Here is a 27107-nt window from a genome sequence, read left to right as displayed (position 1 = left end):
CATCTAGGATCAAACCATCATGGATGGCATTGTTTAATGTTACATCGACTCTCTCTCTCTCTCTCTCTCTTCATGTGTGTGAGTGATAATGCATGATGGTAACATCGCTGCAAGAATTGCTCCCACCCAGCTCTAATGGAATCTATTCCCCACAGAAATGGCACGAAAGACCAAATCAAACACCACAAAACCAGATCAAGAAACCACATAGAAAACACAAGCACCTCTAATTGTAAAATGAAGAATCACATTACCTCCCCAAATTCAGTGAATATACTCCACAAACCACACTAAATATTCAATATATACCGACCAAATTCGCCAAAAATTACCCCAACATCACTGCTCTCAAAAACCCACAAAAAGCCCATTATAATTCAGGGACCCTATGCTGACACTTCAGATGTTGCTGCTCTTTGTGCGGAAAAAATGGGGTTTTCATCTCTCGAAAACAAAACCGAGTTTCGAGTCCATATAATCAGACCAGCAAAAAAATGGCAGCTGAGGATGCCAGGAACCTGCATGCAGGGTTACTTGGTCATTTCAAATACTCAAACAAAAATTTCAATAAAAATTTGAGAAACCATGAAGAACAATCCAGGCCAAGTATGGCACAAGATGCAAATCAAAAACTGAATTTACGAAAGCAGCGCTGAATTTTGGTAGATGGTCAAGATTTTCAAGGAATGAACAGTCATCTCTACAATCCCATCTGGACCATCCACTGAAATCAACTTGAAATCCAAGTTCAACCAAGGTAAGTCAAGTCATAAAGCTAACTCCAGCAAAACTTGGGCACAAGGCAAAACAAGATAATTTCCTGAAAGTACTAAAGAGTTTTTAGATCTTACTGTTTATGTCTACAAAGCCCACAATACCATGTTACAGTGGAAGTGCCCCACCTTAGACAAAAGAAGGGATGCCACATTGTGTAACAAGGAAGGGGGTGAAAGCTTCTAAGAGTCTCGAGGCAAACTGCTAGATGTCAAAAGTGTTCCCTTGAAGCCTTCCTCCATGGGTTGCGGCTCCAACTTCTCTTGTGATAGCTCTTCTGCAATGCATCAAAAGAAAAATGCAACTCCAAGTTTATTCATGGAAGGTTCATTTGGCATGCTAACACCAGGGCTTTTTACAATAACAGCTGTTACAATAAACTATGGTGAATGCTATAACAATTAGCACTCCCCAAATCGTCTACTTTTCAAAGGGTGAGGGACCCATAAACGCTCCAAACAACTTGTAACACACACATGTAAATTTTGATTTGGAATGTAAAAGAAGCTCCAAATCCCACATAACAAAATATCCATCAAATAGACAGCACAGATTTGAGTGAAATCCAACAATTCGACTTAACCCTTGGAACCACAAAATATCCCCCCCCCCCCACCCTCACCCTCACCCTCACCCTTTTTCTCTCTGTGCATGTCATATGCGTGTGCATCTGCGCATGTGCAAGCATGATAAATGGTTTCTCCATTCTCGCCTGAGATATCATAATGTTTTGGATTTTAGAGTGACGCGAATGACTATTCTTTGAGCAAATGCTTACTGGTGATATCCCAATCCACATGCACTTGGCCATTTCTTCCGTGCATCTATGTGTGTTTGTACACACGTGTTTTGTGTGTCATATTTTAAGTGAGCAAATAAAGGATTTCTCCAATCTTGTCTGAAATATCAGAATAGTTCATAGCAAATGACTAATCCTCAAACAAATGCTTACCAGCGATATCCCGATCGTCATGCACTTGGGTGTCAGTGACCCAAAGGGCATCCCCAGGTAATATATTCAAGTCAGCCAGAGTGAGAGATTCATCACTAATTTCCATCGTACCCTTGTGAAGACTCTGGTTCTCTTTTACAACCTGATGTGCAAGACGAGACGAGAGGAGATGGTCAGCTTTGTGATGTATGTGAAATCTTTGACATGATAAACAACAGCTATACTTATTTGTCTGCAATAGCATGCTCTACAAAGAAAAGGAAAAGAAACCATTTCACTCAAATCCATGAAAACTCAGTAAAATCGGTGCCTCACAGAAGTATCAATAACCAATCTTTTCCTTCAGCTTGAATCCCCCTATCCAAATAATATTATTGTGAAGTGATCAAAGGTTTTACCCTATTGGCTTCACAATCTAAATTTGAGGTGTCCCCATAAAATTTACAACAAATCCCATTATTTATTTTGGCACCCACTCCTGAATAACAATAGCTGAGTCATTATCAATGTCAGTATCTTTCAGCTTTTGTAGTTAAGTCAAAGGTCCACAACCCCTGAAAATTGTTTTTTTGCTTCAATCATTACCATCTATATAGATTAATCTTTGAAATTTATTATCATTGTAACAGGGGCGGTTTGTTGTCTGTACAGCAAGGCAATTTCTCATTGTTGTATTGAACATGCATTAGAATTGGGAACTGTGAGAAACCAACTGACCAATACCTTATCTAGGTCAACAGTTAAAACGATGAGTCATACAAGATTCCTGATATTGATGTGGATTGTGGAAGTTGCAGACAAAAATGAAGTTACCTGTCGAAATATATGCATATGCATAATGGTGTCTGAGTGTACATTATACCACAATTATGCATTAATAGGTCAATGTAAAATATGCTACGTATGTATATGTACACATTCATATATATATATCCATAAGCTTTCGTCCAGTCCATATGCATATATGTACATGCATGCATACATGAGCATAAAGGATATCTACGCATGCATGTATTACCCCAAGGCAAAGCATCACTCTAGCAGAGAGCCTTGGGTTTCCAAGGCGTGCACAATCACATCTCGGTTGCATCACTTGGCATGGTGTTCTATATTATATCTATCCAACAACGTGTCTTTGACTATGGATATTACTGCATATTTTAATTGCCATGTTTCTGACAAGTTCCCCAAGTGACAGGACAATCGTTATCCACTGAAAGAAGAAAGAACCAGCCTTTATTTTCAGATAGAATGTGCAGGCAGTTTGAAGGGTGATCCCCTCCAGTTGTAGAACTACACAGTCAAATACCGTGTAACAAAAACAAAAGGAAAGATAAAAGAGAAACTTCAAGATATCCCACATTGATCTCATTTTTACTTCTACCTTATAAATCTAAGACTCGTGTCATTTTTACTCCCAAGGAAGCTGCATGGTAAAATTGCCAGTATCATCCATATTGCTTTCCACTTTACAGGAGAAAATATAGCACATCGAGGTCAGCGTCACTTTATAAATAGGCATCTAAGAACTAGTTCTATTTGACTTCCATACATATCACCCAAGAAAATAATTGGTGATTGCTTCACTAAAGCTTTGACACAGGGGCTTTGACACAGGGATAGCCACAAGTTTGTGGTGGACAAACCCTTGATTGGTTCACTAAGGCTATGATTCTTGGACCAAACTCTCATCTTGTTGACCTATAAACCATGCTATAGTTCAAAATTCAAACATAAAATGGAGTATTTTATCTGACACATTCTTCACCTTTTCTCATACTTTATACATGAATGTGTCCAAAAGGTTTAACCTTGGTTGCCTAGATCAGTACAGGCTATTTACACCAATTTCATCCCATGTATACTACACATACTGAATAACGGATGTGGTGGGCTCTGTCAGACTTTTTCCGAAATTGGTGTTACTCCGGAATGGTATTTATGAAATTTTTTTGACAAAGAGGTATTTATGAAATAACCCCATTCTCAGCATGTTAATTTCTCGAAAACACCCTTTCTAAACATTTTATTAACCTATTAATACAAGCTCTTGCCCCACCCCTTAACCTCCACCATGCCCATTAAATATTTAATTATTACTACTCCTGAGCCATTAGATTGCGACACCTTGAAATCTCCTTAAAAAGAAACATAATAACTCTTGTTTAACTTAAGAGCATATATATTTTCTAATATTAATAAAAAAAATTAGTTAAAATATGTCATCATCATCATCATTACCATCCGAGCCTTATCCCAACTATAAGTTAAGATGCATAGTTACCATTAATGGAGAAACAAACTATTCTATTAACTAAATATTTATATTATGGATTATCGTGCAAAAGATAGCAGATGATGGCTCTCTTAAGAAGACTTTAAGACTTTTTAAGATTTTGATAGCTCGTTCCACCTTACATCTAGGAGTTTTGTTTTCATAATTGGAAATTACTTTCAAGCATCCTACTTGGTTTCTAAATCTTTCTTATACTATTTTTGTCTCGCACTTGTTACGCGCCCGTGCATCACACGGGCTGCATACTAATAAATGTGTATAAGGGAATTAATTCCTTGATTCCAAAAATGAAAATGATTTCCAGAACATCAAGCATGCTAGTCTTAACAGTGACTAAAGCATGCAAGCCCTAGACTATCAGATAAATATAGACAAGCAAATCAGTTCGAAGAGTAACTAAAAGGCAGACGGTCTCCATGCTGTTAACAGCCTCTTTCATCTCAATAAAATACAGTGTTTATTTTTAATCATGGTTATTAGATTTGCTCAGATTCGCCCAGAGATGCCAAAGCCTCCAAACAGAAGCAACACACGAGAAAAATGAAGCCTATGTTTCTTTTCCTTTAGCAATTGTTTACGCAAAAATTTTACTTCTTCCACTAATTCTTACATCTCCTGTCCAAAAATTTTTGTTTCATGTTTTAAACATTGAACTCGTTTCTTAAACTCACATCTCGTGAGATTTTGTAAAACTTATATTATTATGAATATATAATGTGGCTTTCTACAAATTAAAAAAAAAACTGACGCAGGTCGGGACTTGCTAGGGTCCCAAGCCCGAATAGGTGGACTGACTTTGCCGAGTCTCATTAAGGAAAACACAAAAGAATATGTATCATACCAACCAGACACTTACAAACTAAATTAGCATCTAGTAACTAAGTACACTATAGCATAAAGCCAAAATGCCAATAGTAAAGAGCCTAAAGTCGAAAGTACACAACATCCAAATACCAAAAGTTCGTCACATCAATGCTTAAAAAGATGACTAGACGAAAGTCCTAATCTCTAGGTTCAATCTCTTTATCCCTTGAAATTCAATTTCAAAGTTTCTAACATTTCTACATTTTGTAAGTTGTCTTCTTACTAGGTTTCTAGAATTGCAAGGCAACATCCAAAGACCAATAGAAATTTCAAGTTTTAGGTTTAATCTTCTTGCCCCTTGAAACCCTTTATTGCTTGATAAATCTTCATCAGAAATCCTTCAAAACATTTTACAGATTCAACTCTAAGTTTCTTCTGATAAATCTACAAATTTTGTAGAACTCTTGAAAAAAAAAAGACTGGAAAAACCGATTTTGAGTTTAATCACCTTAGAACCAAGAAAAATTGGCTCTAAGGGAGGGGGTGGGATTTACAATTGTGCTCCCACTCGTGACACTTTTCCGAGAGAATAAGGGGTTTCGTATGTCCACTATGTGCCAGCTCTGTGGGCGAATCTAGCAAGTCCACATAGGCAGCTATATGCAGTGCTACAAAAGGCCACACCACTTTGATGCGACTGCATAAAGCATGATGTAGCCGAACCTGATAAGTACGAAATAAACATATTGAAGCTTAAAAAGTGTGAGACTCAAGTGAGTCACATGGTATTAATAAGAGGATTCTATATGTTATAGGGTAATAAATCTCCCATACTTTGAGAAATTAAAAGGTTCAGAGATTTTGGGAGCATCCGAACATTTTTGGTAGCTTTCCATTCTATCAAATTTTATCTAGATTTCAGGGGTTTTACAACAGTCTTTCTTTTTTAATAAGTTTATGTTTTTTTGGGTGAATCAGTGACGAGAAGGTACCCTTAGTAGGAATTGGGCCTAGGACGTAGCATTGCAAATCATTAAGTGCTAACCAATTAATCACAACAAAATCTACCTCTGTTTGAAATTTGTAGGAATGCTTTCATACCATGACAAAACAGACCAGACTTGGACATGTTTGGGAGAGGCATATAACTCAAATCACCAAACCTCTCTAATTAGCACTTAAACAAAACACTTCTGCAGTTCTGCTCATGTGCCTAAAAGCTCCATTTACATATAAGCAAACTTGATGTATTGCAGATATTGGCTCCCAGCAAACAGCTAATTATGTTAGACTGACATATAAAGTCGCACTATCTGTGACTTAGACACCATCAAGACACGCCCTTTATATATTACAAAATAATGCACCAACCATGGTGCAAAACTTAGGGGTAAATGGGTTCATCTAAAAACATTTTACATTTTTTTCTTTATAATCTTATGTTTTTCCTTAATTTTACCAATGAAACTTCTTTGAATTTCTTCAGTAGAAAGCATAACCCGAAGTCTTCCCTTAAATTGGCCAAAAACCACAAATCTCCTCCCCAGCCATACAAAGCAGGCTACAAAACAAATCTGGCGTCAGTTGTTTTGACAGTTTCATTATCCAACAATCACTAGGAGGGAGAAGTACTCTGACTAATGGTTTCCTTGACTGCAGGCCCCTATTCGCCAGACGTGTTTTCACTTTTGGTATCCATGATTTGATAGATGGGGTAAAATGCAAAGAATATATTAGAATATGAAGGATCTATTTTATGTTGAAATAATATTTTGTAATTCTTCTACCTATCACAAATTTCAAACACACCCCAAAAGGCAACCTGTTCAACCAGTTGCTTGACTGGTTAATTGGAACTTTCTACCCATTAAGCCAGTTAGGCAACCACTTGAACACGATCATTTTGGGGCTTCTCCAAAATTTGTACATGGAAGAAAATGCATATGGAAGATTTTTGTTTCTCACAGGAATGCATAGAAAGTTCCACACACAGGATCAATATAACTTGAAATTTCTCTGAGCAAATTAATATTTATATAGCATTGCACAAAATTCACAAAGTCTTCCATCGAGTCATAGCAAGCACTCAATATGTGCAAGAACAACAAGCTCACCCCTAAGGATTCCCATATCATCATCTTCAACTGGTAGACTGAAGTAGAACCAGACACCTTTAAATTGACTGATTCACCAGCTGAGGTCCTTCGAGAGCGCTTGGAACAACGACGATCTGGTTCAGAATTGCCTCCAGAAGCAACTAGAAGAGACATTGGGGGCTCCTTTCCATGAACAAGATGAACACGGATATCTTCATTTTGGTAATTGAGTTTCTGCATCAAGTCACAGCATTCTTTTTCTCCAATGCACTCCTCGCATATCTGTTTATCAATTAAGAGAAAAAGCTTAAAATAGGAAATAAGAATCCATGAACCTATCAACACGATTCCCAAATGAAATGTTGATGACAGTACCATTTTTAAATACAACTGGTTCAGGCCCCCATTTGGATGCCCAACAACAAGTTGTTAAGAAATATGTGAAAAACCAGTTTTCTTTTTCTTATAATAGAGTTGGGGTCATTTTGGCAGTGTTTTGTTAATAAGAGGGGTTACAAAAGGGGCTCACCCATGAATGGTGGAGCGAATCAAGCTGCAGCATATTTCACTCCTAAATGGGTGGAGGGAAAAACCGCGCTATTCCTTTTTAAATTGTCCATACGGAGCTTTACAGTACAGTCTTATCTGTTGATGGGGCTTACCTCTGGATAAGTCTTAACAACAGGTTTTTTGGGCTCGAATGATTTTGGAATATCCATATCGGCTTCAGAAATTGGCATCTCAGAGCAAAACCCAACAGACTCATTTGACGTGCAATTGGTGAAATCAACCTCAGCATAAATACCTTTCTCCTCGGGAACTTCCCAATCTTCACAAAACAACTTCCAATCACTCTCTGAGATCATTGTCAAACCCTCTGCCTGGTACACGAAATAGCCAGATATATACATCATCAATTTTTTGGGCAAAAAGGAAGAAATCTCAAACCAAAAGAAAGCACATGCAAAAGCAAGAAGTCAACAGTTAATAGATTGATAATATTTCATTCTTATAATAACCATGAGTGCAGTCATCCTTATTTGGATTTCATTGCTGTTGATCTCCCCATTACAGTCTGCAAAGATGAGCCAAATACCAGTTCCAAACTCGAAATCAACAAAAACTAGTGCTTATTGTCAAAAACTTGAGTCGTCAATGAAAAGCACTAAGCTGCCAATCAGTAAAGGCAAAAGGGTGCCTTGAATAAAACGTGTCAGTGAAAGCAGCAATGACAAGTCCGAGCACAGCTGCTGAATATGTCTTAGCAAATAACACATCTGCTACATGAATTACTGGGAAGTACTTTAGTTACTTACATTTGACACTTTCTGAACAAAATCACCCCGCTTCTGCACAAGTTCAACAGGTCTCTGCAGCAATCGTGAATGCTGAAACCAACAAATGAACAAAGTTAGTAATGACTAATTAAATGAAAAGTTTCACCATTATACAAATGAAAAAGAGAAAACCCTCGAGAGAAAAGTACGCACAAGAAACATGCAATCACAACCAAACTACACCATGGCTAATCTTGGATAGCATATTCAATGCAAGTTATGACAAAGTTGAAATGTAATCAACTAAAAAGAGGGAAATGCACGAAGAATCTAATATCAAATAGTAATTTAACAGAACAATTCTGCGAATCCGATGATAAGATATTCAAGTGTGTCGGTGTCATGCACTAGTAAACAACTCTGTGTCTAGGTATCTTCGTATATCTAAATTTAATTACTGAGAACAAACAAGTATATGAGGCCTGATACAGTAAATGGACAGAAGTTAACATAACTATATTCATTTTATAAAGAAAAGAAAAAATAAGTTAACAATTGACAAAGACATGATATGTACAGCACCAAAAAAAAAGAAAAAAAAGAATGAACAAAAATATGCATGGCAAAACTCTGAGACTCGAGAATCTAATGTTTTGGCAGTTAAAGGTCAGCAAGCAAATTAAAAAATCAGATTCTCCATTTGTGGAATCAAAGATAGTTACAAAATAAATCTCCAATTACGCAGATCATCTAAGTTGAATAAGCATGACATGATATAACTGACCTTCTCACATTTAAGCATGTCAATACCGCCCTCTAAACTACCAGGCTCAGCAGCAGCAATAAGGTTCTTCCCACTTGCAGAAACATAGCCACGCCATCTACTCAACCATGAGGAAGGCAATAAGTAATATCTCTGATATGGAAATATTGGTATGCTTTTCCCAAGATATAACTGCTCATGTTTCTGTCGCTGCTCCAATTTGACTGCTCTGCGCCATTGACAAAGAAGTAAGACCTTTTTTTTCAGCCAGCTAAAGAAGCAAGACATCTTCAAAAAATCTACGCCTCAAAAATTGCAATCAACAAGCCAAAAGCTTCATCCACATTACTTGAGATGGTCCTCCAAGCAGGCAACTTCCGTCAGTTCCATACTGCATGTTGTACAATCTTCTGTATTAGAATGAAAGGCAGTGTGACGCAGAGAATCCTCAGGTTCCACCTCTTTGGCATTTTCCAGAAAAAAAAACCAAAGACTCGCAGGGATTAACTGCCGCTTTGTTCCAGCTTTTTCTGGCATGAGTCCTCCATGAGAACATCGAAGTGCAGCCGTTGGTCCACTATCACCATCACATGGAGAATCAACATTTTTTCTACGTATCCATTGCAGCAACCTAAAACACAGATGATGCTTGATGAACACAAATGAATATTGACCTATATTCCAAATAAATAAATAAATAAATAAGAAGGATAACACACAAAACCATAAAAATGACAATCAAATTCAAAGAAGGGAAAACATACCATGATCGAGATACATAATACAAAGGACCCTCAAAATATTTCCCAGCAAGAACAGATTCTGCAAGTTCTTTCATGGTTGCCCTCCGATCCCTATAGTTATCAGCGGAAACAACACTCTTCGCGAAATCTCTCATGCAATCGACACAGTAATCACTGCCACTTAATGTCAGGCCCCCTCCATACTGAACATAAAACGGCACCCCATGAATATCAAGGTAAGTGACAAATATATAAATATATGTACAATAAAAAAAGAACTAAACTAGAAAGTAAAGGATGGACATAAACAATGGCCATGTAGTCAACCAAGCTTTTTATTATTTCATATGGTATAGCCAACCAGGCCTTTAATCTAATGGCAAGGCACCCAGATTGTAAAGAAGTCTCGGGGTTTAACTTCCCTTGTGCAAACCAAGCTCACCAACCCAAAAAGAAGAACTAGTGCTAATGTCCAGCATAAAGCACTAAACTTTGTCAGAGAACAAATTTGCTGAAACAATTCAAATACACCATTACAAAAGTAGAATGACGTCCAGAATGATCAACAACTTAAGCTTCATATTTAGACAGCAGAATCTGATAACCTGAGAGTGAACACATGGAAAAAATAAGCACCCCAAGTAATAGATCATATTCAAACTCTCTCCTACAGTTCCTCCAGCTAAAAGATAAAACATTGAGAAGGAGGATCAGTTGCTTTTCTACAAAGAATCGAAAATACTCTGGCAGAACCTCAACTTAACATTTGAGGGTTCAAGAGGAAAGGCATAAGAACACAAATTTAGGGCATAAGAAATTAAATCACGGTAAGCATAAAAGAAATTTCCCAACTACCAACTCATTTAGAATTGAAGTTCATATGAGATGTAAAAAACTGATGTTATGCTACCAGTTCTGAGTACATCAGTGGACACCTTTGAGAGCAACTTGGTCCAAGCTGCTTCTGAGATCCTCTTTGCACAGCTAATCTTTGAAATAGGTAGCTTTCCATGTGAGCACAGAATCGATGAATTGTCTATGCAACTGAATAAGAAACAGAGTCTGAATGAGAACTGAAAGGAGGATTGTTTAACACATGAATTATGAAATAAACACAGGTCCTAACTACATCACTTTACGACAAATAACTTTTACAGAAATGGATTTGGCAACATTCTGGTGTTGTAGTAAAGTGGGCAAACATAAAAGAAAAAGTATTGATGTCGTACAACACTTACAAAACAGAAAAAATTAGAATGAAATTGATCCTAACTAAAAGATTATAATAAATTAATTTAAACCAAGACTTACTGGGCCAACCAGCCCTGATTCTATAACATGTTGGACCAGCACAAGTACTAACTACATCACTTTATGACAAATAACTTCTACAGAAATGGATTTGGCAACATTCTGGTGTTGTAGTAAAGTGGGCAAACATGAAAGAAAACATAAGATGCTGTACAACACTTACAAAACAGAAAAAATTAGAATGAAATTGATCCTAACTCAAAGATTATAATAAATTAATTCAAAACAAGACTTCCTGGACCAACCAGCCCTGATTCTATAACATGTTGGACCAGCACAACAAATAAAACATAGAAGTGCCCCTAAAATTCGATGAGATTCTTTGTTTGATAGGTGACTTTCATATTGATCTAAGGAAAGATATAATAGGCACATCATAAAGTTAGAATCCCCAGGATGGGAAACAACCTCAAATACTTAACCTCTCCTACTAAACCCCGGGCTGTACCAAAGAATCTAGATCAGCATACTGCCTGTTTTTTTTTTTTTTGTGAGAAAATATTTGACTTGTATTCAGCAGTAGATTTTGTTGACATAGTTACAAAAAACGGCAAACCACATCCCAAGTGCTATACATAGATAAGTTATCAAAACATGGGGCCTATACATCCCCTAAAATAAAAAAAGGTCGGTCTGATGCTCATCAAGTAAAGAATCAGAATCCCACAGTTAATAAAAACAGGTGGGAATACAGCCTCCACGGGGAGAGCTGACAAGCTAGGTCTAGGTGATTCCTGTGGCTCCTCCTGCAGTGCCCTTCTTCATGAGAGACTTAGCAGGTCTGGTTGGCATCACATCAGACGTGTTTGTTACCCAAGATTCCTGCAAAGGTAGAAGATCTGATCAAACAAGTGGGCCAGTCTCTGAGGGCATAGGGGCCTCTTCAAGGCCCATAGGATTATATTTTTTGAGCCATCCTACATTTTAAGGGTGCCTCTAATGTTGCCCATTCGGACAACCCTTTTAGGTGGGTTGCAATGTATTCAGCTGTTGTTGAGTCAATGCTGATTTGTCCAGAGTAGGAGAGGTTGGTGTTGCCACAGCTGTATCCTGAGACTCCCCAAAACCATATCGGCATGGTTGACAAAGGAATAACTGTTAACATTTAGTTTCGTGGCCCCTGATTCCAGAGGTCTCCAAAGGCTTGATTGGGCGATCGTAGTTGGATGGAAGAAGATAATGCCTCACCAATTTAGTGACGAGGTCAATAACCAAGTGTTGTATGAGACCTTTAACTTCTTTTGGACAAAAAATGGTGGAAGTCCTAACTCACTCTTTAATGGCTCAGATGGGGGATGCCTTCAAAAAATCCGACAGTGTCGTTCCTTCCAGATGAACCGGCCAATGGCCAGCACTGAAGCTCTCTGTAGGAAGAAGCCTGATGCTAGGTATGGTGGTGAAAAGGAACCCCGGAACACTTGCTTATCAAGAAGGGGGTAGTCCAACCCTCCACGCCCAACCAAACAAGAAGTGGGGACCGGGGAGGACCATATGCTAGTGGTGACTAAGCAATGAAGAAAAAGGTGGCCATGTTTTTCCTTCGCTAATTTACACAAGCCAATTTCTTAAATGGAAGCGTCTCTTTTGGTGTTGGTCGATGGTGAGGCCTTGTTGGATAGAACAATCCAAAGTAAGGTTTGGATATTTGGGGGGACAGGGATCTTTCATACTTTGCTTGAAACGGCCTGGGTAGTCCATTTTGGGAGAGTGCATTGTAGAAGGATGAGACTGAGAGGTTGCTTGAATTGCGCGGGGCCCAAATTCAGCTATTTGGTCCTGCTCGTGCTAGGAGTAAAGCTTGGAGTTGATCGAGCATAGCAACTAAGTTCTTTGTTTCTCCATCCTTCAAAGGCCTTCTGAAGGAAGAACCCAGATAGTAGTGCAATGGCCTCATACGATTTTGAGATCATAGCACCAGGGTTAGCTGCCATTTGCAGGAGTTGAGGCCAATAATTCCCCAAAGTGGAACGCTAACCATAGGTCCTTCCAAAACCCACTCCTATCACCAATCATGGCTTTAATCTAATTACTAAAAACCTTTTTATCTTTGTTTATCTTTCATTTAAGATATTGGAACCAGTTTGTATGGCCATTATTGCCATTTTTCTAATTTCATTAGTACAAAAAAGACTTGAGAGGTGTGTGAGACCATATTAGACTCCCATGTCACTTTCTCTTCTTCATCCTCTTGTCTTTTCCTCTCTCTCTCTCTCTCTCTTTCAAAGCAATTGATCCTTCTGCCCTCTTGCTATTCATCCTTTTTTCCATCTTGCTCTGCTCCTCTACTCTACATTTTTTTTACTGCCTGAGCAGTTTTAACCCAAACTCTAGGATCAATTCTTGCGGTGTGTGATTAAAAAAAGAAAAAAGACTATTGTTACTTCATACGGCTGATTGGTCTAAACCCTAGGGTGGTTTCCTAGGGTTGTGGTGATCCTCTTTAAAGATCGAGACCAATGAGAAATCGTCACCAAGCTTCGAGCTAGTGAGCAACCGCAGATGAATCGCACGAGTTTTCTCTCAAAAAACCTGAGTGTTTCGTGTATATAATTGTTGCCCTAGTATAGTCAAAGGGTGGTGGCAGTGTGGTGATGTCTCCTTTTATTTTTTATTTCATACACTCATGGCTAATGAAATTAAACCCGGAACCTTCAATCTTCCTGAACATGTGAGGTTATAAATTATTATAGTAAATTAAATAGTCCCAATTATGTTGTATGGACTCAATCTGTTAAAATATCCCATGCTACCAAGGCGAATTGAATTACTTGACTAAGTTCAAGCCTAGTGAATCAAATGGTCGATATGAAGAATGGATGAGAGAGAATTACATCATGACTTGGTTGTGTAGTAGTATAGAACCTCTAATAAGTGCAAATGTGATGTCTCTTGACACTGCTAGAGGAATTTAGAACACTCTAAAAGAAACATATTCATCAAATAAGAACATCTCTCGGGTATATGAATTCTTTGAGAGAAAATTTTCATTGCCAAAGGGTAACAAGAGTGAATATTATAGTGCCCTTGGAGGTATATGGGAAGAATTGAATCAGTATCAGCATATATCTAGTGATGTGGAATTACAGAGAAAACAGCATGAACAATTCAGAGTTACCAAAATTTTATCTTAGTCTTAATCCTAACTACCATCCTATTTGTAAACAAATTTTGGCATGCAATGAAATACTATCCCTTAATAATGTGTATGCGCGCATTCAATGTGTCAATATATTTGCCTCTCCTACGCCTTTTTTTATTCAAATGTTAGTGATGGATCGACATTGAATACATTTGTGGGAGAGGTGATGGAGGCCGAGGTTGGGGACATGATCATTACTCAGGAAGAGGTCGTGGTAAAGGTGATGGCGGGAGGAGGGGTTGTGGAACTTGAAAATATATGTATTATGGGCATACACTAATCCACATTATATGATAAGTGTTGGGATAAGGTTGGTAAGCCTGCTTAGGCAAATCAGGTTAAATATTTGAAAGTTATCATCATCATAGACTTTTCCCAATTATTTTGGATCGGCTACACGAATCCTGGTTTGCCATTCTACTCTATTAAGCGTTATACCGTCAGTGAGGCCATAAGTCCCCATATCTTTTCTCACTACTTCCAGCCAAGTCTTTTTGAGTCAGCCTTCTACTTGAACCAAGTTGCACCTCTTAACAGGTGTTGTACTCACCCAAGTCTTACTTTCTATTATCTTATCGCTTTTTGGAGCCACACCTAAGTTATCCTGAATGCATTCATTTTGAAATCTATCCTTCTAGTCTTGCCAATCATCCATCTCAACATCCTTATCTCAGTTACACTCATCTTATGAGTATGTTGTTTCTTGAACATCCAATATTCCATCCTGTAAAGCAATGCTAGTCCCACAACCATCCTATAGAAATTCCCCTTCAGCTTCATTCGTATGCATCAATCACATAAAGCTCCAGTTGTAAATCTCCACTTCGCCCACCCAACTCTAATTCTATGTGCGACATCTTCCTCATTTCCTGGATTATCCACCCAAGATATAAAAAATGTGCTCTCCGCTACGCCCGTCGTTCTTCTCTATCAAGGCTACACATCTGAGGATGATGATGTTTATCTTAATGGACCTAGTGATCATCATCAACAATCAAATTTTGTTGGTGACTTTCTTGTGCTTCAAGAAAAGAATATAATAAATTGATTAGATAAGTACGACAACCTACTTTCCACCATTCCACCTCCACTACCACTTTTGCTAACTAAGGTACTTACGTGCTTCTTACTCCTTAGGTCATTGACTCAGGAGCTTCCGACCACATGACTTGCACATCCTCTATTTTTGTATCCCTAGATAAATGTATCCATGATTCTTATGTTACTTTGATTGATGGATCAATGTCTATTGTGTCCAGACAAAGCACAATTGTGCCTACTTCTTCCTTTCTCTGCCCTCTGTGCTATATGTTCCAAAATTTCCTTTCAGTTTGTTGTCTGCGAGTAGATCAACTATATCTCTTCACTGCTCAAATTTTTATCGTTCTTCTTGTATCTTTATGGATCTAAGGACAAGGAGGATTGGCGGCAGTTGTGAGTCAGGTGGCCCATACTATTTGGATCATAACATGATTGGTGCTGCTCCATCTTATGGTATTGTCAGTTAACATGATTGGTAGAAGCTATGAGTCAGGTGGCCCGTACTATTTGGATCATAACATGATTGGTGCTGCTCCTTCTTATGGCATTGTCAGTTGGGTCATCTTTCTCTTAATAACTTGAAGTTGTTAGTGCCTTCTTTAGACTTATTGTCTACTTTAGACTGTGAAGATTATCAATAAGGCAAGCATTATAGGTTGTCATTTTGTCTTAGAATTGATAAACGAAGACCTACTTTGTTTGCAGTCATTCATATTGATATCTGGGGCACTGTTAAAGTACAAAGTTTGTCTAATCATGGATATTTTGTAACTTTTGTGGATGATTATTCACAAATGACATGGTTATATTTAATAAAAGAAAGATCATATCTTCTCCATGTTTAAATTATGTCACATTCAATAAGTATGTGTGTGTTTTATGTTTTGACAATGCTAGAGAGTATCATTCAAGAGAACTTCAAAATTCTTTTCCTCAAAATAGAATTTTACATCAAACTTCTTGTGAAAAATCAACATTTACCTCTACTAATTAATATGCATGTTTCAAAAGTTTACTAGGAGCATTTCAGCAGCCATTCAAGCAAGATGGATAGAAAGACTTTATGAATCAAGAGGAAGAAGAAAAAATCTGAAAATGGAAATGCATTGAAAGGAGATGATGGGAAACTATTGTGAAATCTGTCAAGGGAAGAGTCAATCTTCCACAGGATACTTCGGTGTAAAGAACCAAATAATATTCTTAGTCACCCTTCTCTAGGGCATTGTGGGTTGCCACGCCATCAAATACAGGAGGATTATAACCAATGTGCAAAGTTTAGTGCCCCAAACTGATATCAAACATAGAAATACACATCTGAAACTACTTTCCACTAGCCAATAATGTTACCGCATATCCTAAAGAAAAAGGATTAAGTCAATGATTTTAGTCAAGCCATTCCGAAGTAAGCATATACACCATGTGTAACTACTTTCTCATTAACATTAGTGAGGTTACTACCATGTGAAGTTGTTTATATACAAATTGTTTCCAAGCTAACAAGAAAACGTTAAAACAGATCTATGAATGCCATATTGTGTAATAATTTTTGTTCTGATATGCAAAGACTAACTTCCTCACCCATCTAAAAATTAACATATGTAGCCAGTGCACTTTCCAAACACAATATGGAATTAGTTACAAACTTCCAAAGGATATCTTAGCCAGTGTTCGCAAAATCGAACCTGAACGGTTAACCGGACATGGGGCTAGGAGCGGTTAGAACCGAAACCGGACTAACCGGTCAAGTAGATTTTTTTTTTTAAATGGGTCAAAAACCCCCAAAAAAAATTCAAAAATAAAAACAAAAATAGAACAACTTAGATTAAGTGCATAATATCTTATTACATACATTTGTCTTACAAAACAAATAATTGAAACAACTTTTTATATAAATTAATATTTGAATACTATGGTCATGTACATGATCCCAAGTAGGTCACATTTTTTGTTTCCTAGAATGAAGTCTGATAATAAGTTTACAACACCTTACCACAAATGTAGGCCGAAACATTACATTAGTCTATGCTTTTACTAAAAACTATAAGCACACATATGTTTATGCACTCCAGTTTCAAGTTTTACAACACTTCAAAATACTGCTAATCATAATTAGAAACAATGGAAAAGAAATGGATCCACCAACTTTTACTTGTCCATCTAGAATTTCATCTCTAAAAGACAAGATGTCACAAAGTAGAGGGGCCGCTACTTATAGTTTTGTCAAATTACTAAAAAAATTTATTTTTATCAAAATAAATAATTTTTTCAAAACATATTATTTTATTAAAACAATTAGAAAAACACTTCCCATACTCATAAAAAATAATCATTTTATTAAGCAAAATATATTTTTTTCTTAATAATCGATTTCTCAAAAACTCCTAAAATCAAGCAACATTTCAAGCAATAAACAACTCACAATGTTCGGCTAACCAAACAAATCAACACACAAGCACTGTAAAGGCTTCGATCACCCTTTCAAATGCACCAAAAGTCATAAAAAAATATCCGGCATTTTTTATTTAATTGAACAATCGTAGAAAATTCAGATCTGTGAAATCGAGAGAAAAAATTCATATAAAAATATTTATTCAATAATAAATAAGCATACCTATTTTATGTGATAGATGAAGCCTTGATGATCAAAATACACAAATCAATTTAATTGAAAAATCGTAGAAAATTCAGATCTGTGAAATCGAGCAAGAAAAAAATTCATATAAAAATATTTATTCTATAATAAATAAGCATACCTATTTTATGTGATAGATGAAGCCTTGATAATCAAAATACACAAATCAATTTGTTAAAAAAGACCAAAAAATCGATACAAAATCTGTTTGTTTTTATCTAACATAGGTTCTTCGAGCAGCAGCTTTTTGGGCAAAAATCAACCCCCAATATTTTGTTTTTTGAACAAATTAAAAGAGGTATATGGTAGATGATTTTATTAGGATTAAAAACCCTCAAATTTCAGCAAAAACCATTGGCTATTGAAGATGGTATTGATGAAATGGCGGAAATTTCAAAAGGCATGAAATTCCGCCATTTCAATCCACAAAATCTTTTGATTTTTCAATCTTTGATTCGAATTTGCTTGTTCTAAAGACAATATATAGTGTTTTACAGCCATAAAGCATGAAAAACACCAAAAAATGGCAGGAAAAAGAATAAAAAAAGCTAGAAAAATTTTATTTGTGAATTCCTGCATCAAATAACGACTTCAATTGAAAATAACGGGCGTTAATTTATCTATAAAACCCGTTATATCCACTAACCGGTCCGGTTAGCAGCAAAACCGGCTGGTTTGACCAAAAACAAGGCTAGTTTGACCAAAAACACGGCTGGTTCGACCCCTAACTGGCCAGTTTTGGGCCTGAAATTTTATGGGGTAGTACCCTAGGCTAGGAGATCCCCAAAACCACCCCTAACTGGACTCAGAACCCTAGCGGTTCCGAGCTAACCTGCCGGTTCCGGTTCTAATCGGCCGGTTTTTCTAACAATGATCTCAACCACCCATCAAAAAAATAAACACGTTGGACCAGGACTATATTTGGTACATCTTCACATTCAGCTTAATTGCAAATAATCACCCATAAAAACCAAAAGTATGGAAAATAAATAATTCACTTACAGAGGGTTGATATCATCAGCCCAGTGACGAAGCCAATCTACAGATATCCAGCAGTATGAATTGTCAATTGAAGGAACAGGAGCCTCAGTAAGAATTGATCTCACTTCATTTTTACGTTCCTTAATTTTCCGCATCTCATTTTCCTGTTTTATCCTATATTCTTTACAAGTATATTCAAACTGTTTATTTAGTTCTTCCATCTCCCCAGAAAGATGACAAGGTAGGGAACTACCATCCACCTGGGACATGGCAGTTCCATCAAAATCCTTACACTCTACATCTGCACCAGCCGGGGGTGTATCTCCATCATTTCTATTATTTCTTCTACTATACATCAGCATGTATGAATCAGCAGATGAATAAACATCATCTAAAAGTGGCAATTGTATAATATTCTCATCAGAAAAATCAGGTTGCACAACTTCCTCAGGCACATCAGATGAATTACTGGATTCTTCACCAAAAGGATGTAGCCCCAACTTCGAGACATGCTCATCATCAAACTCCCACCAAATACCACTACCTTCTTCCTTAATGTGAGCAACATAATGGCCACTATTAACCGCAGTTCCTTTGTGCATCAGTATAGCAGAAAGATCATACATTAGATTCCCTGATTGAGAAGTATCACTGAGTCGGTTTGCCATGTTCAAATATTTTGGGAAAGCAAACTTTGATGTAATTTTTTTCCTCGTTGTCGTCTGCAAAATAAAAGAAGCAGCAATATGAACATCAAAAAAGATAAATAGCAGCACTGGGAACTGTTTGAGCTATGCAACCTTGGAAGGCCATGTCATAAAGCACATAAGACTAACATTTGAAGAAAATAAACGACTTACAGCTAATGGGAACATGAGTCTAAGAGTGACCTCAAATTAAGATGAAGTACCTTGGGCAGAAAAATATAACGCTTCAGCTGAAAATTAAGGACAGAAGGCAGAGTGCGAAGTTTGATGCAACGGGTAGCATCAACCCGTGATTGGCACGACTCACAGAAGTACTGATTTTCCCCATGTAGTTCCTCCATGCTGAAGTAATCATCCAAGCTCTTATCCAAATTATTCAATCCTTTGATGTTCAATTCAAGTCCTAGAAAATCTTCCATCTTTGAAGACGATTCCGAGTCTTTCCCACACAAAGAACACCTGTACAAAACATCATGTACAGCATAAATCATTTGTCACACAAATCCTTACATACAGTGATCTCCATTTCAAAATAATAAACCACATGAACCATTATGCTTGTACTCAAATCATGAAATAGTATCCAAGGTGAAGAGAATCTAAGAAATGGCCAAGACAAAAATCAACGGACGATAAATCACTACAGTACACCAAAGGAACTGCTTGGCCAAAAATCAATGGACAATAAATCTCTACAGTACACCAAAAGTACTGCTTTATTCCATTCACTTGCATCACAGAGCAGACTAAAAAATATGAGCTACCTGCAGAAATTTAAAGCAGCAGGATAAGCATCAGTGTCAGCCATTACATCCGCGTTATAAGTCAAATGAGCCCAGGAATGTCACCAAAAAAGAACAAAGGGAAACCACACATGAACATGAAAAAGAAGCCAATGTTCGTTTATGAAATCTATTTACAAACTAATGAGAAGGACAATCCTGTAATCATAAATGTACCCTTTCTTTCCAATACGAATATGCCATTTAAAACAAAGAGCATAACTAGAGCGTGTTTTTCTATTTATTTATTTACAAGGGTTTAAAAGACACAGAATAGGAGCGAAACAAGCTGAAGATTATATACTGACAATATGAAGACCAGAGAGAAAAATAAAACTGACAAGCAAGTTTACAGAATTGTCTAGGTTTGTATTTAATTGAATTCATTAAGACAAAAAAGATCCATCAGATCAAAATAATAAACATTAAACACACTTCGCACAAGGTGAGAGAACAACTTAAAATAGAAAACTCCCTCAGCTCCATTCAATCCACCAAACTACCAATATGTAGTTAACATTGAGCATGCCCTAGATTCAAGATAAGCAACGTCAATGTCCACATAATAGGATGGCGCTAATTCCAATAAGCTGCTTTTCCAGTGTCGTCAAGAAGTGAGGTTCTTGATTAGAGGTTTATGCTAAGTGACGTTCTCAATTAGAGGCTTATGCTACAATGACTGCCAGTTTGTTACTACACAAGAGGGAGTTAAGGGAGGTGAACAAACTATGCTAGATCAGTCAGCAGTCAGGGCAAGCTGCAAGGTGTGATCAATGACTATAACTTGGAGAAGATATTTAGGGCAATGAAATCACTTTCATCCTTAAGTGGTGACAGGAGGTGAAGAGGGAACAGGAAACTCTTTCTCTTAGGTTTATGCATGGCAATTCCCATCAAAAGCCACTGACAGCAGCCATGTTAAGGACAACAATCCACAAAGATAATGCATGGGAAGGTATGTAATTAAATGCTATCAGCAAGTGATATATGATAGGTGATTCAAAGCGTCAATAAAAGGGTATTTAACTTTCACGTTGTTAAAATTGGGTCTTAAAGTGATAAATTGGCCTTGATACTCAGTCAGTTCCTTTCTAAGAGTATGGCCCAGATAACTGATATGAGAATGCGTCCATGGGCAGGTCAAGTTCCCACCTCAATACAGGTTGAGTTTGTAGTATGCGGGTTTCCCTCGCCACACTGTAATATTGCCTTGGATGTACAATTTATGAAGAGTCACTCTTACAACTAGTTTTTACATCAAGCTTAGGAGAAAAACTATAAAAATAAACAACCAAATCACATGGAATTGCCTGTGGCTGCTCTGCCTAATTTCAATATATTGATAATAAGCAATCAAATATTTGTGTTACCGTGTAACATGAGATATGCTTCCACGAAACAAATCTTGAACAACTGTTCTTGCCTTGGGAACCTTTGAATGGCCAAGACAGCTCTCTAGTAAGGAAAGTAACAAGGTAAAGAACTCATGGCTGTCTTGCTGTACACCATTGTCAAGCTCCAAAGTCTTTATAAATGCAGCTGAGTCAACAGCTGCCCTCTTGCTGGAATGCAACTGTGCAAATAGCCTTGAAAGTTCATACAACACAGGATGCTGCTTCAAAAGATCGAGTTCAACTGAGAAAATACCAGCCCTGAATGCTGTATTCATATAAAGGCACTGTAATATACTATTCGCATAGCACGTGGCACCCAAGTTTGTCAAGCCTGCAGGTACTTTAGAATCACGAAAATCCTTACAAGGATCAGGGCCAAGGGCTAGAATATGGTCCGACAACCTTTGCCATAAACCAGTCTTTCTAGATCCACTTGGGGGTGGGATGAGACCACAAAAGCAGTTTGGGGAGTCCTTAGTATTCACACGGCAACCTTGACATATGGGTTTCTCAATCTGATACAATACACGAATGTCATCTTGCGTGACCTCTCCAGTTGAATTTATTTTCCTACAATATAAATTGGGTTATTTAGTTCATTATCCTGGAAATATCAAACTCTTGGAGCCAGCAAGCCTGAGTACAACTTTTTTCTCACCTCAAAATCTCGGAGCCAGTGTCCTCGCTGTGGAGCTTTTGCTTTTTGTTCTTGCCACGTGTAGTAGCCCCACTCATTCTATCGCCAACTGAAGAAAAGCAACTCAACAAGGATATCTAAGACTCATTTACCCTTAATTCTCCAGAAAGCAAAGTGGTGAAAGTCACGAGGCTGTGCTGGCCCACCTTAATACCAGATGCACAATTCAGTTTTTAGGCTTCAAGGCTATTTCAATAAGCCACTCATCTTCATGAGCCACTACATCACCACTTTGTCTCTCAGTTTTCATGCCAACAGAGTAATTTTCTCTGCCGGGGGCGAAAGCTACCAATGGCTAACTCGTGTCCATCAGAATATAGTTCGCCCTCGTTTTGGAATCCACTGTAAATAAATTTATCTCAGAAATTAGAACATGGAAAGAATGGACTAAAGGTCAGAAAAAAGCAAAAAACATATGCAATTATTGGGAAACAATCAAAGGGAGTTAACATTGGAATGAACAAAAGAAAGGAAAAGAAAAAATCCACCTCCCCGCAAGAAACAGGATCAAATTCAAAATAGATGCTGAACTTCAGGGAAAAAGAAACCTGTTCCTCTGAACAATGACACTCTGTAACTGAATCACTAAATTATGATTACAATCCATAAAACTGTGTATGTGGCTCAAGATATTGTACATTTTGCATCTAGAACCAGTTACCAGCCAAGATACAAAAAATTTTGTGCCTAAGCCACCCGTCTCCATCCCCAACAAGGAATGAGGATAAGAGGGAAAGAGAAATAGCCCCAAGGCCTGGGTGGTCAAGGTAGCAGAGACACAACATGACATTGCGGGTTCCATTCCTACCTACTATATTTACCCCTCAACATGTTAAAAAAAGGGGACATGAGGGAAATAAATGGCTTAGGGAATTAATTTCTAGCCACCAAGATTCATTAATAAAATGGAAGTGATTAATCTCAGTAAAATCTTAAACACAATGGCATATCTGTCTACAATTTTGCAAATTTGGCTAAATCCGGTTAAGCCTAATTTGAACCATACCACATGATTTCTTCTACTTTCTTCTATCAGGAGGACTTCGTGTTAATTATGTGAGGACAGCAATATGAAATGTACTTAAGCTTTCAAAAATTCCACCAAGAAACCATGAATAATTTCAAAATTTTGTAGGAAATCATGAGAAGAAATTTCCAATAAAAATAAAAAGAAAACAAAAAATAACACACCTAGAACTAAGAAAGTGTGCATGGAGTTGGTCAAGGATATGCAAACCAAACATGTGAATTACTAAGAATCGAAGAATATGTTGATGAATAAGCCCAAATCCTCAAAATAATGACTTATATTGTAAGCTACAGACAACAATAAATATGTTTAAAATTAACAGAAATTAATGAAAAACGAAAACACCAGATGCAAGAATGTAATGGAACAATAATGCAATAATTTTACTATCAAACCCTATGACCTATGAAATGTAGGTAAAGAACCTCAGAAAATCTAAAATCCAAAAAAGATGCCACAAATTAGATGGCCTAAGTGACCTATATGCATCAAAACAAAAAAGTAAAGTGATCAATGACTATAACCTTTCTTTCTTCTGTGAAAATGAGCTTTTCACAGACTAGATTCCACTGAAAAAAACTCAATTCCAATGTGGTGGAACTAGATAGATATGAATGTGATTAGTCTAAATAAGCTTTAAAATGGATATCAATTGTTTTGCTTTGTTTTAGTTATAGGCAGGCCAAAACCGTCATATAGTAGCCATGTGTTGGAACAAATTCCCCTGAATCAATCGGGCCATATCATAGTTGAAGAATTCACATTTCTGACTTTCTTGTGTACAAACCATCTGTTTAAATGATAATTGGACTTAAATTTCAGTAAATAAACCCTGAAATGATTTCGTAGAAAGATACACAGAAGGAATCCAAACATAAAAAGACCCTTTTCTTTATTAATTGAGCAGTTTCATCAAAATTAAGAATAAAAATCGAAAGGAGCTAGGTTCTCCTTCCATGAACGTATTTTCTCACCCATTTTTTAAGCCAATTTGAAACGAACCAAGGAATTGGTAAAAAAAAAAAAAAAAAGTGCGAACAAAACAAACAAAAAATCCAAGAACTGGAAGAAAATGAGGCCTGGCAAGGAAAATTACACAGCTAAACAATCAAATTAGTTCAAAAACATGCAATGAACTATAACCAAAAATTTCAAAGCAACATGAGAACCAAGATGAATAACTCACATAAAAATAAAAAATTAACAAATCAGGAAACCAAGAACTTTGCCACCAAAGGGCATAAAACCTCAAGAGCCCTAAAATGCCAAAGACAAATTTCCAGGTCAACACTCTATACACTGCAGAACGTGCACGGAAAGTGCTGAAATCCACCAAAAAAATACAAACGCGAATGTCTAGGGCAAAAAGAAAGGCAGAGGGAGAGGGAGAAAAAAAAAAAAAAAAAAAAACAGAGCAAGCAAAAAAAAAGAGTAAGAGAGAGTTCTTACAGTGATCTTTAACGGAGGACACACAAAAAAAACCCTAGTTACTGGAGCAAGCTTCTTCTGGCACAAGAAGTATGAGCAAATGGAATGGAAACCATGAGAGAGAAAGAGAGATTTTAGAGAGAAGGAGGGCAGGCATTTAATGGGGAAGCGTTACTTTGTATGTATGGGTTTCTCACTCTAAAAATAGAGTGTTTCTCTCTCTAAAAATAGAGCGTGCGTGCAATCTGGGGAGGGACCGAAAAATATAAGGTTCCCGCCAACGACCCAACTACCACGTAAGACGCCACTGCTGCGTCCAGCTCAGCTCGCTCCCGTACCGCTACTGAAAGTTTTCAAGTACAGGCAAACAGGACAGTTGATAAATAACGGCGTTTCCATCTGTTTGAAATTTGAATAGGCCCAAAGGCCCGAAATTAATGGTGTCCTGGCCCGCCTCTCAACCCTGCCCCGAAAAATCAAGGCCTGGCCAATAAAATGTGGCTCGAGGGCTAGGCTAGGTCTGTCAAGGCCTGGGCCATAGTTGGTGTGGCTTGGTTAGGCCTGGCTCGACTTAGGCTTGACTCGTTGCCAGCCCTAGCCCGAAGAAAGTCGAGCAAATAATTATGTGGTTTGTATAAAAGTATGTATACTGCTAAATCCTACTAAAATATGCAGTTTGGACATAAAAAACACATATGATAATCTAAATATCTATTTTTACTTTTAATTATGAAATTTAAAACTTTACCATGAATATTTCAAATATATATATATATATAATTTAAAGCTCTAAAAATGTGTAGGCCAAGCAAATGTATAAACGCTTGGAAAATTTATAAATAGACAATCTAAATAATATGTTACATAGTGCATTCTTTTTAGGACTTGAAAACATTTTTGTTCATATCGATTCAACTTGCAGTGGAGCTTATCAATTATAAGGGTCTTTTCATGTCAGAACGATATTTTTCGCTGGATTTTTGAAATGCGCCTTAGTTCACAGCTTAAGGTTAAACACCTTTGATAAAACTTTTTCCAATCAAAAAATATATCAAGTTTAAAAGGCAATAATAATCTAACAGTATCCAAACTAACAACAAGAGTAAATACCACTTAGTAGTCAATCTCGACTCGTTGCTTGTAACCTTTGGCGACTAATCCTGCTTTGTATCTCTCCACTGCACCCTTTTCATTCTTGTTTGCTTTATAAACCTATTTCACATCAATTGCTTTATATTTATTTATAAGTTATGTAAGCTCCCATGTGTTATTTTTCTCAATACCTTGAATCTCATCATCGATTGCTTTTCTCCACCTATTGTCACGAGCAACATCATTGAAACCTACAAGTTCATATTCAACAAATAAACAAAATAAAATGTGTTCATTGTTAGTATTTTCACTTTGAGCATAAATATCATTCAAACTTCGTGTCTTCGGTGGCCTTTCACTTGAACTTCCATCTATGGAAGAACTTATTGGCCCATATATATCTCTTAATTGTATGGGTGTCTAAGATTATGATAAGATTAGTTAGTAATTATCAATAATTGTTGGCGTTTATCCATAATTGTTACTAGCCGTGTATTTATATGGGGTTTTGTATATTATTTATTGATCAATAAAGAGCTAGCCGTATATTTATACAAAATCTTGTATATTATTTAATAATCAATAAAGAGAGAATTATCTGCAGTATTATGAGTTTCTAACATGGTATTGGAGCCATAGGCTCCTCAACCTCAGATTTGAGCTCGCTCAGATATGAGGTTGTCGAATCTGAGCTCGGCTTCAGATTCGTTCTGACTCTCTGTCAAACAGCTGCACCATTTCTCTCTCTAAAGTGAACTCAACACAAAGTCGGATTTTCTTTATTTAGGCGACCCGTACGGACTCTCAGTCAAACAACTGTACTCTTTCTCTCTCTAATGTGATCTCGCACAAAGTTGAATTTTCTTTATTTAGTTGACTCATACGGATATCTAGTTGCATTATCATCTTCTTCATGCAATTGCAACAACGGACACATATCTGAAGATAGTTATGAGGAACCCAAGCTGCCAGCCAGCAATGATGAAGTGGGAGAGGCCTTGTTCAGTTCAACCTTCCATTCACGAAGCATCTGATGAACTTGCTCCTCCAATACAACATCTTCATTTGCACGACTCTGCTTTCTTGCACACTGGATATCACATGCCCTAAAGATCATTCACTTTAATTTTTGCCTTGTCCTTGAAAACCCTATGAGAAGATAACTTGG

The 27107-nt window shown here is 37.1% G+C and overlaps 1 protein-coding gene across 7 annotated transcripts; it reads right to left on the bottom strand.

The window, feature by feature from the left end:
• Positions 1-210: 210 nt before the first annotated feature.
• On the bottom strand, positions 211-25081 carry UBP26 (ubiquitin-specific protease 26). 7 transcript variants are annotated; one of them, XM_088854603.1, is made up of 15 exons: positions 24869-25081; positions 22351-22731; positions 21669-22262; positions 19720-19975; positions 18831-19531; positions 10641-10749; positions 9727-10310; positions 9312-9593; positions 8984-9191; positions 8239-8310; positions 7585-7803; positions 6941-7204; positions 1727-1868; positions 852-1051; positions 211-518 (listed from the first exon to the last, which is right to left on the bottom strand). In XM_088854603.1, exons 2-7 carry the CDS (start codon positions 22425-22427, stop codon positions 10239-10241), a joined length of 1809 nt encoding a protein of 602 aa, XP_088710729.1. In that variant the 5' UTR covers positions 22428-22731; positions 24869-25081; the 3' UTR covers positions 211-518; positions 852-1051; positions 1727-1868; positions 6941-7204; positions 7585-7803; positions 8239-8310; positions 8984-9191; positions 9312-9593; positions 9727-10238. The 7 variants fall into 7 exon arrangements, with proteins under 7 accessions (XP_088710729.1, XP_088710730.1, XP_006836564.1 ...); XM_088854604.1 differs by having other exon boundaries at positions 8984-9186; XM_006836501.4 differs by having other exon boundaries at positions 9727-9908.
• Positions 25082-27107: the final 2026 nt, after the last annotated feature.

The sequence above is a fragment of the Amborella trichopoda genome, chromosome 12, assembly GCF_054954075.1.
Source record: "Amborella trichopoda isolate Santa Cruz 75 chromosome 12, AtrichopodaSantaCruz75HAP2 v2.0, whole genome shotgun sequence".
NCBI classification, from domain to species: Eukaryota; Viridiplantae; Streptophyta; class Magnoliopsida; order Amborellales; family Amborellaceae; genus Amborella; species Amborella trichopoda.
The sequence above is the reverse complement of the archived record's forward strand: the minus strand, read 5'-3'. Positions and strand labels throughout refer to the sequence as shown.

Bases quoted from the DNA above. Each gene is read 5' to 3' on its own strand.
- UBP26 (XM_006836501.4), bottom strand. From the start codon at position 22,427: ATGAGTGGGGCTACTACACGTGGCAAGAACAAAAAGCAAAAGCTCCAC. The intron at 19,976-21,668 runs GTAACACAAATA...TGTTTTGTACAG, and splicing joins AGCATATCTCATGTTACACG to GTGTTCTTTGTGTGGGAAAG. The intron at 19,532-19,719 runs GTACTTCATCTT...TTTATTTTGCAG, and splicing joins GTTATATTTTTCTGCCCAAG to ACGACAACGAGGAAAAAAAT.